Here is a 17,631-nt window from a genome sequence, read left to right as displayed (position 1 = left end):
GCGTTTCTCTTTGCACATGTGCTTGTCAAAATTGTCGAAAATTTTGTGAACCGTGCACAGGTGGTGCTTCAGGTTGTACTTCCTGGTGGTACTGTGATCGCACAGAACGCAGACGAACACTCCTCGCCCGCAATCTAAACTCATGTGACACGCCAGAGAGGTTTTCCTCGAGTACTCCTTCGGACAGTTCGGACAGGCGTACACGACTTCACCATCTACAAAACAAAAAAGTGTCATTCGGAAGCCTAGTCCCAACCGTTGCGTGACAGTCGTGAAAATAAAAAACCAAAATTCAAACGAACGATTTATGACAAATTACAAGGGTTTCGCTCTGTACATGTTCTCGTCGAAGTCTCTGGCCACGTTGTGCCTGCCGAACAGGTGGCGCCTCATGTTGCACTTCCGCGCGGTGCTGTGACTGCAGAGTCTGCAGTTGTAGACGCCGGCGCCGCAGTCCTCCCTCACGTGGTTCCGAAAAGACGTTCTCTTCCAGTAAATTTTCTTGCACTTGGGACAGACGAAACCTTTCGCATCTAAAACAAAGACTGCCGTCATCACACACATATTTAGTGGCGGAAAGGAAAAGACTCGAGACGTTACTTACCTGCAGGACAGGTGTAACGAAACAAAAACAAGAAAGGGGGGCAAGTAAAGGGCGCGAACGAGTACAAATCTTTATTGTCTACTCAGGGGTCTCTGGGACATGTTTGCGCGCCATGTGGCGCTTCAGATCGAACTTGCGCTTGGACTTAAAGGAGCATCCTGGCGCGGTGCACGGAAAGGGTGCAACGCTAACGCAATCGTATCTACGATGGATATAAAGCGAGATTTTCTTCTGGTAAATCTTGGAGCACCGCTTACACTTCCAGTGGCCATCACCTTGAATAGAGAAATCGAATCAACGGGCGGTTTTTGCTGGGGGGAGGGAAAAAACAAAACAAAAAAGAACAGACTGAAATCGTGTCCAATAAAAGTTGTCAGAGAGGGAATCAATCGCATTTATTGATCTGCATCTACATCACAATTACTGAGCGGAGGACTTGTTTTTGTGTTTGGCCCTGTTGTGCCTTTTTAGGTCATATCTTCGCTTCGTGATGTACTTGCACGCTTTGATGGGGCATTTGTACATGACCACATTGTCCCCGCAATCGTACTTGGTGTGGTAGTCGTAGGAATGCAGATTTGTGTAGTGTTTGTCGCAGTACGGGCATTTAATGCGAAGCGAAGACGCGCCTGCAAGAAACACACCATCAAGACGAGTCGACGGAAACAACAAACAAAGAAAACATGGTGGACAGAAAATGTATGCGAGTTTATTGAGTAGCACTGGTACAGAGATTACAGGATTTTTTTGTGCTTTGCTAGGCTGTGCATTTTCAGGTTGTACTTCCTGGTGGTGGTGTAGTGACAGTTAGTGACGGGGCAGTGATACGTCACCACTTTGTCCCCACAGTCGTACCTCAAGTGGTGGTCGTAGGAATAGAACTTTGTATAAACTTTGCCGCAATTGTCGCACTTGTATCGAAAAGTGTCCGAGCCTGCAAGAAATTGCCGATCAAGTTAGTGTACAAGAGCAAGGAGGGGTTTAACAGTAGTTTAGAGTCACAGTTTTATGTTTGAAGAGCTGGTGGAGCCTTCCGGTGCACTAACTAAAACCAACGAAATAAAAGTGACAACAAAACGGTTTATTAAAATGTAAAAAAGCAGTACAAACTATAACATCAACTTGTGGACCATCTTGACGTGCTGGGACATCCTGTCCCTCAGCTTGGACTTGTACGGGCAGCCCATTATGGGGCACTCGATGTTGGGCATCTTCCCGCACTCGTAGACCAAGTGGCGCCGCATCGAGCTCTTGCTCTTGTATATTTTATCACACTTGTTACAAATAAAACTGTTTTCGAGGTGAGTGTATCCTGTAAGGGGTGGTTCTCTACGGCCGCACATGTACTTGACATGTCTCCTGAGCGAGTTGATCGATTTGTACGCCTTATCGCAACCCGGACACGCATAAAGTTGCCCTGAAAACAGCGACAGTTAAAACAGTACTCCGGTACCACCACTCCGCCGCAATAACAAACAATCCGAAACCGAGGAAGAGTTTATTTACAAAAGTCTGCTACAACTATTTTATGTCTTTGAACTGGCACTGGTGACCGGGGTGGCGGTTAAGGACGTGCCGCTTCATGCTGGAGCGGTACTTGGTCTGGAGGCCGCACAGGGGGCAGGTGATGTGGGGCTCCTTCCCGCACTCGTAGTTCAAGTGCCTCTGCAGGTTGCCTTTCGATTTGTACATCTGCAAGCAAAAACGGTCAGAGGAAAGTCGGTACCGGTCGTACCTTTACCTTGCCGCAGTTGTTGCAAAGACAGGTGAATATCTCACTGTCCGAGACCGAACAGTCTTCGCTCTCTACAGGCTCACCCGACACAAACTCTATAAGAATTTGCTCTTTGCGCTCCTCTACTACAACGTCTCCTACAAGAAAGCATTCCGTGAATTAATGACACTAGCGGAGTTTCTAGTGAAGGTGGTGCAATAACAACAACAACAGCAACACGTCTCGATTTGGTATATTTCACACAAAAATACATTTCAGCAAGACTGATCGGAGTGTTTGGTCCAGATGTGATGCCGGAGCGAGCTGTTTTGGGCGTAGGATTTTTGGCAGAAGTGACAAACAAAACGCGAACCACCGCCGTAGTGGGATCTCAAATGTTGATTCAAATTGCCTTTGTGCTTGTAGGATTTTCCGCACTTTTCGCACTGAAAACCTGCAAAGAAACTTCGCTGTACTGGCACTCAATAAAAATCAAAAGTGAAAATAAGAAATCTTTATTAAAAATCTATCCAAATCTAATAACAATGTCGCTTGTCGAAGAAGGCGTGGACGTTAGAAAGGTGTTTGTTAAGTGTGACTTTTTGGAAAAACGCTTTGGAGCAGTAGAAGCACCTGAAATGCGCCACCCCCGCGCACTCGTACTTCCTGTGCCTGTACAGATTGGGCTTGTGCCTGTAGGATTTCCCGCACGTGTGGCACTGGTGTTTCCCTAAAAAAATTAAGAGTCGTGTTACTCAGGCGGTCTGGCACAAGGCTCAAGTCATGACGACACAATAAAACACAAAAGGGCTAATAGAAATGCGGGTGATTGCTATCGCTGTGCTTGTTGGGCAGGAGTATGTCTTTGTACTCGTGGTGGAGGGCCAAAATGTGCTGCTTGAGAGTGACTTTTTGGGTGTAAGCCTTGTGGCAAATGGCACAAACGAAATGCGAAATGCCGTCGCACTCGTATTTGGCGTGGCGGTACAGATTCGGTTTGTGTTTGTAACCCTTTCCACACTTTGCGCAGCGATGCAAATCTAAAAAAATCAAAAAACTACTTTAGAAGGGGACCCACAAAACAGAAACGCTCACCACACATGAAAATAAATCAAACGAAACTGAGCCAAAAGGTAATTTATTATTCAACATGAAAAATAACAACGCCGCGGCGGTACTCACACAGTTAGTAGTAGATATGTTAGTGATCTGCTGCGGTTAGTACCCAAAACCCATTTTGCACTGATCCCACTCGAAACACCAATATTTAGTCGCGCTAAAAGTTCCGGTTCGGCAGCGACGGCACGCTCACGATTTTGAGGTTAAATACGTCATGGTGCGTCGCCATGTGCGTCTTAAGACTACTGTTTTGGGTAAACTTGGAAGGACAGAAATAACAGGCGAACTGGGGCGGTTTCTGGCACTCGTACTTGACGTGTCGCTGAAAATTTTTCTTGTACTTGTACCGTTTCCCACACCGCCTGCACGCGATCATGCCGTCTATCACGTCATAACCTAAAAAAAGACAACATTAGAACCGATCCAAGTCTCCCACCTCTCGATCGGACGAAATGAGAAGACACCCTGACAGAACACGAGTTTATTGGTTACATCGATACATAGGCACACAACTAGTTTTGGGTTAGTCTCTTTAGGGCTTCGAAGCCGTGCAGGGAGAAAGTGTGGGACTTCAAGCTGCTTCTTTGGGTGAACGATTTGTAGCAAATACTGCAGACGAACTGGGGGGTGGTACCGCATTCGTACTTCATGTGGCGGCCGACGCTGCTTCTATATCTATACCGCTTTTTACATCTGGGACAAGCAAACTGTCTATCGATGATCTCATACGTCTCTGAAACATTACAAAATGAGTGAGGGGAAACGAGGGGCGCGGCTACATCAACAGTGGTCGAGAGGGGGACGAAATAATGAGTGGGATTACTAGTCATTTATTACGTAACATACAATTTGATACAAAAGTTATTTGAACAAGGGTCTTCAGCCCGTCCGGCTGAAGAGATAAAATCACAATTAAACTTAACTACTCAGCTAGATATATCTGTCTAAAATATAGAGGAGATTTTGGTCATCGTTCACTTTAGCTACTTCTGGAATTTTCCCGTTTTTTGGTTATACTAAGACATTGGCGCGACCTTGAAACACAACAGGAGAGAAAAAGGCATTTGCAGAAGGTTTGAGTGGTGGAAAACGATGTAGGAGGACGTCCTGAGGCTGCCTAGCCAGCAAAAACGCGAAAATTCCAGAAGAAGTGAACAATTACCGAGATTTTTACTTAAACGTAACGTGGAAACCATGAATGTACCCGACGTGCGACTTTAGACTGCTTTTCTGCGTGAAAGCTTTCGAGCAAATTTTACAGACGAACTGAGGAGCCATCCCGCACTCGTATCTAATGTGCCTCAACAAATTCCATTTGTACTTATACGTTTTCCAACACTTATGGCACTTGTGCTCGTAACCATCTGAAAATAAAAACAAGGTCACAAGAGTCGCAACAAGAAACGAAACGGTTAGTCAACTGGTGAGATTAGTCGGGTGTCGAGGAGTGAGACCAGGATTTCAGTGTCACCAACTTTATTTACAAACATAACACATCGTACTGCGCTCCTGGAGCGTTCAGTACTCCCACAAACTTAATTATTGTGTCTCTAGTGAAACAAATCAACAACGATCCTGGTCGGAACCGATTAACAAGGAAAAAGTGCGCTACTCCCAGCCGTGGGCGTAGAGCAGGTGCGATTTTAGGTTGCTCTTCTGAGTGTAGGCCTTCGAGCAAAATTTGCAAACGAACTGAGGCTCCACTCCGCACTCGTATCGGATATGTCTAGCTAAATTAGATTTGTACTTATACGATTTACAGCAGACCGGACACGTAAATTTGTCGGAGGAAGACGCACGTCCTGCAAAGAAAATTGTTAATTTCAATGGTTGCAAAATGCAGTCGGGTTAGTAGGTGTTAAGACATTCAGCGTTCACCCATCGCGTCCCACACAAAAATCCGGAACAAGCGCCAGTTAAGAGATTAGCAAGCGCTGGACGCGCTCTTCCTGAAAGCGAAAGATCGGCAGGGTAAGAGGTGTTACACTGTTCGGTTGCCAATTGTTTATTGTCTCAACGATTACAAGTGTCGGCGGGGGTGTATCGTGGGGCAGGCGGCGGTCCTCAAGTGCCTCAGCAAGTTGCCCTTCTGGGTGAACCTCCGGCCGCAGTTCCCGCAAGGGAATCTGGGCTCGATGTTGCCGCACTCGTTCGTCACGTGCCTGCGCAGGTGCTGCTTGTATTTGTACGTGAGGCCGCAACTGTGACAAGCGTGCCGGCGCCGCTCCGAAGGCTCTAAAAAGAAGAGTTATCAAATCGGAAGAAGTGGAAGGTCCGTTTGGAGATTATACGACTACCTGAAACTGTCCTGCAGTTTGCCCACGCAACAAAATAAAAGAAACGACGCGATTGTTGTGATTTTTTATTGAAAATAAGTAACAAACAGTCGGTGGTGTCGTTACAACGAGGAATGTCTGCTCTTCATGTGCATGGTCAAGACGTACTTGTGCTTGGTCGCGTACGAGCAGAGTTGGCATTTGAACTGGGGCTCCATCCCGCAGATGAACTTGATGTGTCTCCGCAAGTTGTCCATGCGCGTGAAGACGTTGCCGCACTTGAAACACGGATGGCCTTCTTTCTGGTGGAATTTGCAAAAAGCTCTCGCCTTAACGCCTACAAAAGACAAGATGTTAATGCGCGGCTTGGAGCTGGGGGCGGGGGTGTCGATCAAATCACGCCAAGTACAAAAGTAACGCTTTATTGCTAGGAAATCAGTCTGGTCGAGTGTACAATCACGTTGTGTTTGCTCTTCATGTGGCTTTTGAAATTGTCACTTCTGTGAGATTTGTACGCGCACACGTCACAGGAGAACCGTTTCTCTCGGCCGCACCCTTTGCTGTGTCTCCGCAGGTTATTATGAGTGGTATAGCGCTTGCCGCAACCGCACACAAACTGCCCGGGACCTGGAATTAGAGAAGAGGGTTACCCACCACGTCAAGGCTTGCTGCTTGATCTACGAGAGCAACATTTCTACCGTTGAAGAAAGAAAACTCGTCGAAAAATAAATTTATTGCAAGTTTTGTACAAGATCTACGTGAAGGGTTTGCGGTCAGGTTCTTGCTTGGTCGCCAGGTGCACCCCCAGGACGTGCCGCTTCAGGTTGTCGTTCCTGTGGCTCCTGTGGGTGCAATAAGGACATCTGAATTTCTTCTCGGAACCGCACTCCCGTCTGTGCCGACACAAGCTCTCAGGGTTTTTGTAATTCTTGCCGCAATGGCAATAATATCTTCTGCCTAAAAACACACGCGATTAAATCTGACAACGCTGAAAGAAAAAGACAAATGCAAAAAAATGAAACACGAGTGCTGCGCTCTGGGACGGACAAAAGATGAGTTTAGACCAGTCGAGATAGTTTATTTGAAAGCTAGCATATAAAATGGAGTTAGTAGGTGGCCTTTACAAGTGTTGTTATTTGTACATGTGAGAACCTTATTCGATTTTGTGAATGTTCTTTAGGTGAAACCTAAGAATGTCATTTCTTTTGCACTTTCTCGGACAGAGAGGGCACTGGAAAAGCGGTTTTTTCCCACACTCGTACTGGATGTGTCTGGCCAGGTGCTGCTTGCGGGCGTACTGTCTGCCGCAGCGCACGCAACAGAACCTAAACATGCCTAAAACATAAAGAGAATCAGTGGTCGACTTGGGAACGGCGAGTTTCGGCAAAGCGTTACAAGGGAATGCGAGGTCAAACAAAACCAACAGACTCTCAAAGATCTCTGAACACACATCAAAAGTCTTGCTCCACCAGGTCCGCCTGAGCGCTGACAAAAACACACAGACAGTATCGTTGATTGTTTATTCAAGTAAGTGACAGTTCAGAGAGACTTGTGCAGGAACAAGTAGTGCGCCTTGAGGTTGCTCTTGTGCTTGAACCTCCTGAAACACAGTTGGCACTGAAACTGGGGCTCAACTCCGCACTCGTACTTGATGTGGCGCACCAAGTGTCCCTTTTGTTTATAAGAGGAGCGACACTGGGGACACAGGTAGCGTCCGTCTTTGTCCTGAGCGAAAGTCCTACTCCTGAAACCTGCGACACGCCACAATTAATATTTTTGGGTGGTAGCGCTTGGAGACGGGATCCTAAACAAACGAAAGTTTGATCGTAAAAATTTATTGCGCCAATAACGATTTATAAAAAGTACAAAGTCCTTTACATGCGATGGAGACATTTCAAGTGCGTCTTGTAATTGCTTTTTTGTTTGAACTTGCGTCCGCAAAAACAGACGAATTTGGGTTCGACGCCGCACTCAAAATTCAAATGTCTGATCAAATGAGTCTTCTGCTTATACGAAGAGCCGCATTTCACGCAAGGAAAGCGGCCGTTCTCGTCCATAAAATATTTACTGGGTCTCCTCGACCTCCAATAATCTAAAAAACGAGACTTTATTGTTGCGACTTTGGCAAAGGGCGACAAACAACACTCACAAACACACTATCATAGTCAAGTACAAAATCAGGTTTATTAATAGGTGAACATGCAAACAAGTCATTGTCCCTTCATCGATTTGTAAAATAGCAGGAAAGTGGCCAGGCGGTCCGGGTGGGTCACTTTCACGTGGTTAATGAGAGGGTACTTTTGTTTAGAAGCGTAGCCACAATAAGGGCAACCAAAAGAAGCGCCCTTCCCACACTCGTATTTTAGGTGGCGTCGCAGACTCGTCTTATACTTATACGTTTTCCTGCACTTAGGACACGCAATCCGCTCTTCAACTGTAAACAAAAGCAACCATTACAAAAAAACAAAACAAAAAACCGAGGCAGCACTACTAGTTCTACGGGTCGACTGAGTACACCAACAGTTCTGGACAAGTTTTATTTTGAGGAATAATGTTTCATGACAACGTGAGTCTTCAGGTGGTGCTTGCGTTTGGCCACGTACGAGCAGTGCTGGCACCGAAAGGTGGGGTCTTTCCCGCACTCGAAGCGCACGTGCGTCCGCAGGGACTGAGTGTGCCTGTAGACTTTGTCACACCTGGGGCACTTGTGCGTACCTACAAACCAAATTGCAAACGTTAGAAGCGGAAGAGACCGTTTATCGGGGACTCTTTTTGACGTCGAGGTGGTGGCTGGAGCGGAGGTGCGAGTGCAAGTGGTGCTTCCTCCGCGCCTGGTACGGACAATAGCTGCAATGAAAACGTGGCGACTTGCCACAGTCAAAACTAACATGGTTCCAGAGGGAGGCGTTATGTTTGTAAATTTTGTGACACTTGAAACACTCGAATCTGTGACCTGAAAGAAAAGGGAACCGTTAGTGCGGTGGCGAGAGGGGGCCGAGGGCGCGAGGACAATCAAAGAAGGTGGACTGACTAAAAGTATATTTACGCTAGGTGTGTTACAAAAACCATATTAAAACCGCCATCTAAGCTACTCTTTGTGTACGATGAGAATGTGAGACTTTAAGCTCCCTTTCCGTTTGGTTTTGTACGGGCAGTCCATCATCGGACATATAAAAGACTTTTCTTTGCCACATTCAAAGCGCTGATGGTTGTACAGCGACGCCTTGTGTTTGTACTTTCTACTGCATCTGGTGCAAGGGTAAATTATACCTAGAAAAAGAACGAGATGAGTACGGAACAACACACAAATCACACAAAACATAAATCGAGAAGAAATTACGACTAAAGCTAGGTTTATTCAGCGGTTCCTTTTTCGACACACTAATTCTTCGTCGACGCGACACGTTATTATGATCGACGCTGAAAGAAAATCAAAATGAACGAGTCACTTGCAAAAAATAAAATAATAAAATACTTGTGTCGATAGCAAAATTTTATTGACGTGCATCTACCAGTTATTGCATCTTAGCAGTTAAATAATTAATCACATAATTCACTCGAGAGCTACAGTTACAGTCTTATGTTAAAAAATGTCTCGCTAGGATAGTTACACAACGACTATCGTTATCTACAACTGGTTAAATGGGCCAGAGCCGCCGAGGCAGGCTTCAAAACGCCGCGAGTTACAGCTTTCGGAAAAGAATTTGAGCAAGAGCGCATTCTACGGCATCGGGAATATACAGGTTACTATAAATGATTGTAGTGTATTGAAATTTTTGCCGCTTTCGTGTGAACTGTCAATTGTTATAGGCTGTCACTGTCATTTTCTAGGTGAAAAGTGCGGTGATGAGAATATTGTGTAGTTTTGCACCCAATTTAACTCCTGTGTGTGAACGGCGTCTACAGTTACGGCCACAGAATTTCGTCGGGTATTTTACTGTCAATTCGACTGACATTCAAAATTTTTGTGACAGAAATTCTGTCACGCACAATAAAAATCAAAATGCCATCGGTAGCATCCATGTCAAAAATCCAATATATAAAACCTGGTTTACAGCTCATGTCAGTGGAATGACAACGACTGACGAAATTCCGTGGCCGTGACTGTACTCACTTATTCACATCATTTTGATGTTTTTTATATGGAGCGGCAACCATAAATTTTACATTCCGTTATTAGGTCTACTACAATCATTTATAGCAACCCTGTACAAAGCGGCGTCGACTTCGTTGTCCCTCGATCGTTCCGAGAACCAGCAGAAAAGAATTCTAAACCTACACATTTGGCGGGCAGCAACTCGTTAAAACATAGGTTTGGTTAAAGGTAAGAGATTGTGTTTGATATGCATGTGTCCTATCAGCTCTTGTTTGTAGTAGAATTTGTGGTCACAGACGTGACATCTGAGCTTCTTCTCTTGGCCACACTCGACCCTCTGGTGTCTTCGTAAATTATTTTTAATCGTGTAGGATTTTCCACAACGATCGCAATAGAAACGCTGCTTAAATGCTAAAAAGAAATGATTTTTAGTGGGGGGAATAGTAAAGCGGATCAACACAAATACACAGAGTCTCGGACCTCACTATCCAAACACGTCACTACTACGGTTTAAATCGCGTGAAACGTGTCCGTTTCAGACGATTTAAATGCGCTCAAGTAAAAGACAAGTTGCGGAAACGGTCTTTATTCGTGACTCTACACTCTATGGGACTATCTCATCTAAGCTACACTGGACGCCGTGCTTGTTAAAAATGTGGACGCGCAAGTCGCTCTTGTAGTACGTTCTGTGACTGCAAATCCCGCAGACAAATTTCTTTTCCTTCTGGCACTCGACTTTTTCGTGCCTCTGCAAATTCCGCCTTAAAGTGTAGGATTTGCCGCACTTTTTACAAAAGAACCCCTTCTCCTGGTACGGATCTAAAATAAACATCTACGTAAAACAACGAACTGAACGGGAGGCGATGCTCGAGTTATTCTTGTTAATGACAATGATGAGTGCTAACGGAAACTCGGTGCGACTAGTTACATGAATCAACGAAACTACGATTATTCATAAAATTTACTACAACCAAGATACAGTCTGTTACAGCGCTAGAACCCCGAATGCCGCTTCTCGATGTGCTTTTTCAACTGCTGCTTATAGAAAAACCTCTGACTGCACAGGCCACATCTAATCTTTTTCTCTTTGCCGCACTCCACTCTCTGGTGTCTTCGCAGGTTCTCCGGAGCGCTGTAGGATTTGACGCATCTGTTGCAATAAAATCGAGTCGAACCTGAAAAAACAATCGTTAAAGGATGAGCTTGAGAAAGCAGCAACCTTCAGCTACGACGACCTCAAATGAGACGCACGGACAAATCGGTTCATTTATTGGGGAGGAGAGGAATTGTTGGGTGCAGCCTGGGCGTGTCCCGCCACTTGTACGGACACAGATGGCACTTGTACGGACGCAGGTACCACTTTTACGGACACAAGTGCCACTTGTGCGGACACAGATGGCACTTGTGCGGACACAGATGGTAATTGTACGGACACAGACGGCACTTGAGCGCTGCACCAGTAGATCAAGTGTCTCTCTTCTTCACCTGAAACGCGGAACAAGCAAAGACGCAGTTTTGCAAAATAGTTTCTTTATTTTAAATAAAAGTGCTGGAACGTTTTTACAAAACAAATCGTGATGTGCAACGTCAAATGCCAGTCAAACTTTTTCGACTTTGCAGTCGCTCTGCTGGTGCTTGGTGGACTTCATGTGGAACTTGAGATAGTCCAGTCTCTTGCACCTGAAAGAACAAATACTGCACTGAAACCTGGCTTCTTTGCCGCACTCGTATTTCAAGTGTCTCCGGATGTTGCCCTTGTGCTTGTACGTTTTAAAACATTTGGTACAGAAATAAAGGCCGTTATGTTCCACGTAATCTGAAAATCCACAACTGTTGTATTGGTTCGGTCGAATCCTCGAAACCCACCACCAAAGCGTGTTAGTGCGGTTAGTGTGAAGCGTTAGAGTCGGACTGGAAATTACTTACGCTCGGTGTCTCAAACTTTATTTCTAACGTTTAACAATACTTTGACACATATTTAAGTGAAGGTGGTTGACGAGCGATATTCTGTGGTAGAATTTGGCGTGACACTGGTGGCACTGGTACCTTCCTGTTTCTTTGCCGCAATCGAACTTGCGATGGTTATGGAGCGAGGCTCGGTGCTTGTACGACTTTCCACACCCGCAATGATACCCATAGCGCGCAGTTTTCGCTGCAAGCATTCTACATTGTACAAAACGAACCAACAGTCGCGAGACATCGACTACAGCATTACAAGAAGACAAATCGAGTGGGATTGAAATTTTATTGGTAAAGGCGACACAATAATACTGAACGCGGCGCTTATCTGACCGCCGCCATCTTGTGTTTCTTCGAGTTCATGTGCGTGTACAAGTGGTCGTACCTCTTGCACTTAAAAGCACACAAACTGCACTGGTACCTGGGTTCTTTACCGCACTCGTATTTCAAGTGCCGCAGGATGGTTCCCCTGTGTTTGTAGTACTTGGAGCAGCGCGCGCAGACAAACCGACCCCCGACTTCGGTGTAATCTGAAAAGGGAGGCACGTTAAGAAGGGTCTGTGTTCCGGCGAGGCTGCGCACGGGGTGAGTGGGGTTAGTAAATCAAACACAAGTGGAATACCTAATCGGTCTCGGATTTTTCTCGGTACTGCTGCTGCATCACCTCGAAGATGTCCGGCACCTTATTTATTTTACACCTTTTGAAATTAACATGGTTCTTAAGAGACTGTTTGTGCCAAAACGCTTTATTGCACACTAAGCACTTAAAAGACTTGCTTTTCCCACACTCGTACTTCTGGTGGTTGTACAGCGAAGTGTTGTACTTATACGTTTTGCCGCAATTCGGACAAACGATGGCATGCTCTGGAAAAAAACCTCCATTATTATGGCGACCGAGCAAATGTGTTCGCGGGCGTCAATTATTTACAACAAATCAAGCATTTCTTAAAGTAAAAGTCCCGCGCCCGAAAAAAATTTATTGAAACTTCTTGTGTACAAAAAAATTGTGACGTTTCAAGTTGTACTTTCGTTTGAAAGACAACTGACAGATCGTGCAGTGGTGGACAACGTTCTTGCCGCAATCCTGGTGTAAATGCACCTTGAGAGTGGGCAAATTCTTGTAAACCTTGAAACAGTTGGGACATCTAGCGGATCCGCCACCTACAACCACAAGTTTTAGCTCGAGAAGTTTCCGAAGTGCAACGAGTGGCGCTCAAAATCAAACTTCCTCGCTCTACGAATAATTTATTGTTAAACATCTGTTTATGTTCAGCTTGAGATCCAGATCCTTGAGGATCTGGTGTCTCTTCCTCACGTGTCGGTACCAGTTGGACCTGATCGACGTGACGTAAGTGCAAGACGCTTCCAAGCACCTGTAAGTCTTTCTTCTTGGCCTTCCGGGAAACGACTGAGGCGGGCACATGTACGTGACACCTAAAAGCACATTTTTGAGAAATGGGCGACAACCTGTGCAGAAAACAAAGACAAGTGAACGGCCTAGACACGCCCTGTCATGGTAATGTGGTAGTAAAATAGATCGTTCGTTGCAAAATTTATTGTTCAGTATACACTAACAAGTCAGAAAGGCACTGGTGTCTCCGGCACTAACGCCGAATGCCTGTTGCGGATGTGCTGTTTCAAATTGTGCTTCCTGCGGGTCTTGTAGGGGCACAGGTGGCACTGGAAGTCGAGTCCTCTCTTGCAGTCCTGGCGCAGGTGTGCCGCTAACGTCGTGATGTTTTTGTACAATTTGTGGCAGTTAGGACAGAACATTTTGTCAGCTAAAAACAAACGACTTGTAACGGTTTGACCTTCACACGACAGACGGAGGAAAATCAAGTAACTCATAATAAAAAACTCCATAAAAATAAATAAAATGTATTTGTGTAATCAACAGAAGCACGATCAGACCGTGCCCCAGGTGTGCTTGAGGCTGAGATGCAACTTCAAGTCGTACTTCCGTTTGTATCTAGTGTTGCACAGGTGGCACTGATATCGCGCGATCTTTCCGCAGTCTTGCCAACGGTGCGTGCTCAGGGTCCTTATGTTTTTGTAGGGTTTGTTACAGTCGGGGCAAAAGATCCTGTTGCCACCTAAAACGAAGGTCGTTTAGTGTTCGCAAACTCACACGGCCGGATCGCACTAGCTTTAACAATATTGAAAATGTGAGTGTCTGGTGGACACGTGATCTTTCAGGTGCTGCTTCCGTTTAAACTTTAAGTGACAGATTTGACACTCGTAGTTGCGTCCTTTGCCGCAGTCTAGCGTCATGTGACATCGAAGACTGCCAAGGTTTTTGTAAAACTTTTCGCATTTTGGACAGGCAACACCGACGCCACCTAAAAGACAAACAGACTTTACAAGAAATACAACAATACAAATAAGCCAAGCGTGAACGAAAATGAAAACAAAAATTACTCAGCGTGTATTCGGACAGTACTTGTCAGTTCACACTGCGGATGCAGCGCCACCTCTAACGGATTTAACTCATCGTGTGTTAATCTGACAGTACTTGTCACTTCACGCTTGGAAGCAGCGCCACCTATAACAGAACACGAATAACACGCAAGCGAGTAATAAGAGTCAGAGTGCTTGGTTATGTGTTTATTCACTGAGTCGGCTTCTTATGTACAGAAAACAAATGCATCTTGAGACTGTACTTGCGGGTGAACTTGCTCGAGCAGACCGAGCACTGGTACTGGGCCCCCTTGCCGCAGTCTTGGGACCGGTGGGCCGCCAAGCTCGACGAATTTTTGTACCACTTTTTACACTGGGGACATCGAGCGCCACCTACAACGAATGACGGTGCAAATAAAACATTTTCGAAATGTCAAGTGAGAAATTGTGGTCAATGGAGTTACCCGAGCAAGCAGTACACTTGTACTGGACGTCGCTTCCCCAGTTTTGGAGCGGCAGGACGGCCATTTCGTTTTTGCAGTGCGGACAACGAGCGCCACCTACAATAGAACGACAAGTGACAATTAAGAAGAGGTGCGCGCAGTACACACTAAAATCAAACAAGTCCTCGTTCGAAAATATTTATTAGAGAGTTGCAAAATGATCAAGTCTTGTGTACAGATATAACGTGCGTTTTGAGGTTATATTTCCTTTTGAATTTGCTGTAACAGATTGTGCACTCGTATCTGGGCGCTTTTCCGCAGTCTTGCGACATGTGCGAGGTGAGGCAATGCTGGTTTTTGTACCATTTGCTACATTTTGGGCAAGGTAAAGGACCATACGATAAATCTAAAACAACAGAACGACAGAATCATTACAGGAGCAGACGAGGACGGTTGGCGTGGAAGCTCGCTCATGCACCTCGCTCGGGTAACGAGAAGAAAACAAAAACGATAAAAAAGAAAAATCTTTATTGGGTACTATTTGAAGGTGTGGTGCTTGAAATGGACCTTGGTGTGGGTTTTGAGCTGTTGCTTCCGTTTGAACTGTAACGAACAGAAGTCGCACTGAAACCGTTTCGCTTTTCCACAGTCCTGGTACAAGTGCGCTTTCAGACAATTCTGATTTTTGTAGATTTTGCCACACTGTGGGCATTGCACCCCTAAAATAACCAACATCATCAATCACAAAGCACAAGGTTTGGGTACTTATAATTAGAAGAATTGAGACGGGGAATGAGAGGCGGAGCGATTGCGACAGTAAGAACGGAATTAATTCGAAAGTGTCACTTGTCACACTGGAAGAAGAGTTCCTGAAATCAAAAAGTCACTCAATTCGCCCGACACAGTTGTGTTGACCAAATAAAAGAGAGATTTCTTGAAAAATAGAATTTTTAATGGTTCATTTGGAGTTACAACAATTCCGAGTGTATTCTAGCGAGGTGGTTCTTCACGTGGGCGTTCCTCTTGAAAGTGCGCGCGCACTCGGGACACTTGAACTGCTTGCCCTTGCCGCAGTCCTGCCTGCGGTGCATCCTCAGCGTGTGAAAGTTTTTATAGATTTTATTGCACTCTCTGCAGACCACCGGGGCGTATCCTCCACCTGAAACCACCAACTTTAACACAAACGAGGCGACAATCTCGAAAACCGCCAAGAAACGCACCGATGACTTCACTGCATCCGATACGACGTGAACACCGGTTTGTTCACGATCTTGAGGATTCTCCCATGTCTCCGCACGTAATGGCTGCGAAGATGCTCCTTCCGGCGGAACTCTTCGAAGCACAAATCACAAGAATAGTCTTTGTTTTTGCCGCAGTCTCTCGACAAATGCGTCGACAGAGAGTTACGGTTTTTGTACAACTTGCTGCATTTCGGGCAAGGTACCTTAACAACATCTGAAAAGAAAAAATCGTCACAAGGGTACGCACTAGGACCTGGTTTATTTTACACAGCAATACAACATATCAAAAGGTATCGGAAGCCACGAGGTGCTTGTGCTGCTTCAGCATGTGCTTTTTTAGGTCGAATTTTCTCTTGGTGATCACGCTACAGTGCGGACACTGAAATTTCGGCACCTTGCCGCAGTCCTGGTACCGATGGGTGATCATGCAGTTGACGTTTTTATACGTTTTGTTACACTCGGGACAAGTCACCCTCGAACCTGAAACAATCGCACAATTCAACTGGCGCCACGAACAACAGTCTGCGGTCATGACATCAACTCCAAATAAAACACGGGGTCGTTTCGGATGCTATTTATTTCGTCAACGGTACAGTGTGGCGCTTTCAAATGTCGCCGTCGATGTTGTGGATGTGTCTGATGTGCAGGTTAAGGTTGAACTTCCGGTGCGACCTGTGCAAGCAGTACGGACACCGGAACTTGGGCTCCTTGCCGCACTCGTTCTTCAGGTGCATGCTCAAGTTGCGCTTGTACTTGTACCGCTTGTTGCACTTTGGGCAGTAATACATTTCGTCCTCTAAATAGGAACCTAAAAATTAACTCGATGTAAATGGAGCTGGAGCAGTGTGCAGTTTTTTTTACCTCACCAAACAAATTTGGCCGAGTCGAAATTCAGTAAAAAAACACACTAACAGTTTCCTGAATAATTTATTATTGCAACAATTTTTGGTAGGTAAGAAAATATTTAGTCGATCGCGTGCTGCTTTCGCATGTGATTTGTCATGTTAAAGCGGTGTTTGAAAATGCGTTCGCACATCGGACACGAGAATCTTCCGCTGTTATTGCACTCGTTTCTCAAGTGGCGGCGGAGGGAGTCGGTCCGACGGTAGGACTTGTCGCACTGCGGACAGAAGTGGTACCCTACAAGAAAAACAGATTGCTCAAGCGATGCTGTCAGTTGCTCTTTGGCGACCCAATTGCAAAACTCGAGTGTTGCTTTGAGAAATTTATTGAAAAAAATGTGACAGTCTTCGTGGTAAGAAAATAAAAACTAGAACTACAAATAAACGTAATACTGGAACTAAAAATCAGTCTCAAAATGTTGTACAAAACGTTGCGTGGCGCCGACTACTTCGGCGAGACCTTAGCGAGGTCGCCCGTGTCGAGGTTAGTCTTATTTTTTTTCTTGGCGTCGACGTGCAAGTGCTTGGTCTTTTCGTGGACGCTCAGGTCGTACTTGTGCTTAAAGCGGCGTGGGCAAAATTTGCAAGCGTACATCGGCTCTTTTCCGCACTCGAACCGGATGTGGCGCGTCAGGGAATGTTTCAGTCGGTAAGTTTTCGTGCATTTCGTGCACATGAACAGCTCGCTCAGGGCCGACCCGTCCAAGCACTCCCAAGGCTGGGGGGCCTTTTTAGATTTTTTCGTTTGCCTATTTTCCTGATCTGAACTATAACAATCTGAAAGCACAAACTCGATAACGCAACCATAAACGAAACGAAAACCCTACACAACGTACCACCATGCACGCTACGCTAAAAAACTAAACAAACAGAACTGCTA

At 45.6% G+C, this 17,631-nt stretch overlaps 1 protein-coding gene across 18 annotated transcripts in view; it reads right to left on the bottom strand.

Annotated features, from left to right (window-relative positions):
* The window catches only part of lola (longitudinals lacking), an 87,546-nt gene that overhangs the window by 51,787 nt on the left and 18,128 nt on the right, over positions 1-17,631 (bottom strand). Inside the window, exons 5-6 of one of the 18 annotated variants that reach the window (XM_069036559.1) lie at positions 2,346-2,476; positions 2,089-2,296 (exon numbers count right to left, since the gene is read on the bottom strand). The exons of 14 other annotated variants lie outside the window; for them this stretch is intronic. In XM_069036559.1, the coding sequence (XP_068892660.1) occupies positions 2,126-2,296; positions 2,346-2,476 (302 nt within the window). In that variant the 3' untranslated portion in view covers positions 2,089-2,125. Of the gene's footprint in view, positions 1-1,664; positions 2,022-2,088; positions 2,297-2,345; positions 2,477-14,357; positions 14,559-14,629; positions 14,726-17,061; positions 17,529-17,631 lie in introns of those variants that run through there. 3 more of the 18 variants (XM_069036566.1, XM_069036556.1, XM_069036554.1) reach the window with 3 other exon arrangements.

The sequence above is a fragment of the Tenebrio molitor genome, chromosome 1 (assembly GCF_963966145.1).
Source record: "Tenebrio molitor chromosome 1, icTenMoli1.1, whole genome shotgun sequence".
NCBI lineage: Eukaryota > Metazoa > Arthropoda > Insecta > Coleoptera > Tenebrionidae > Tenebrio > Tenebrio molitor.
This window is presented reverse-complemented; position numbering and strand designations above follow the sequence as displayed.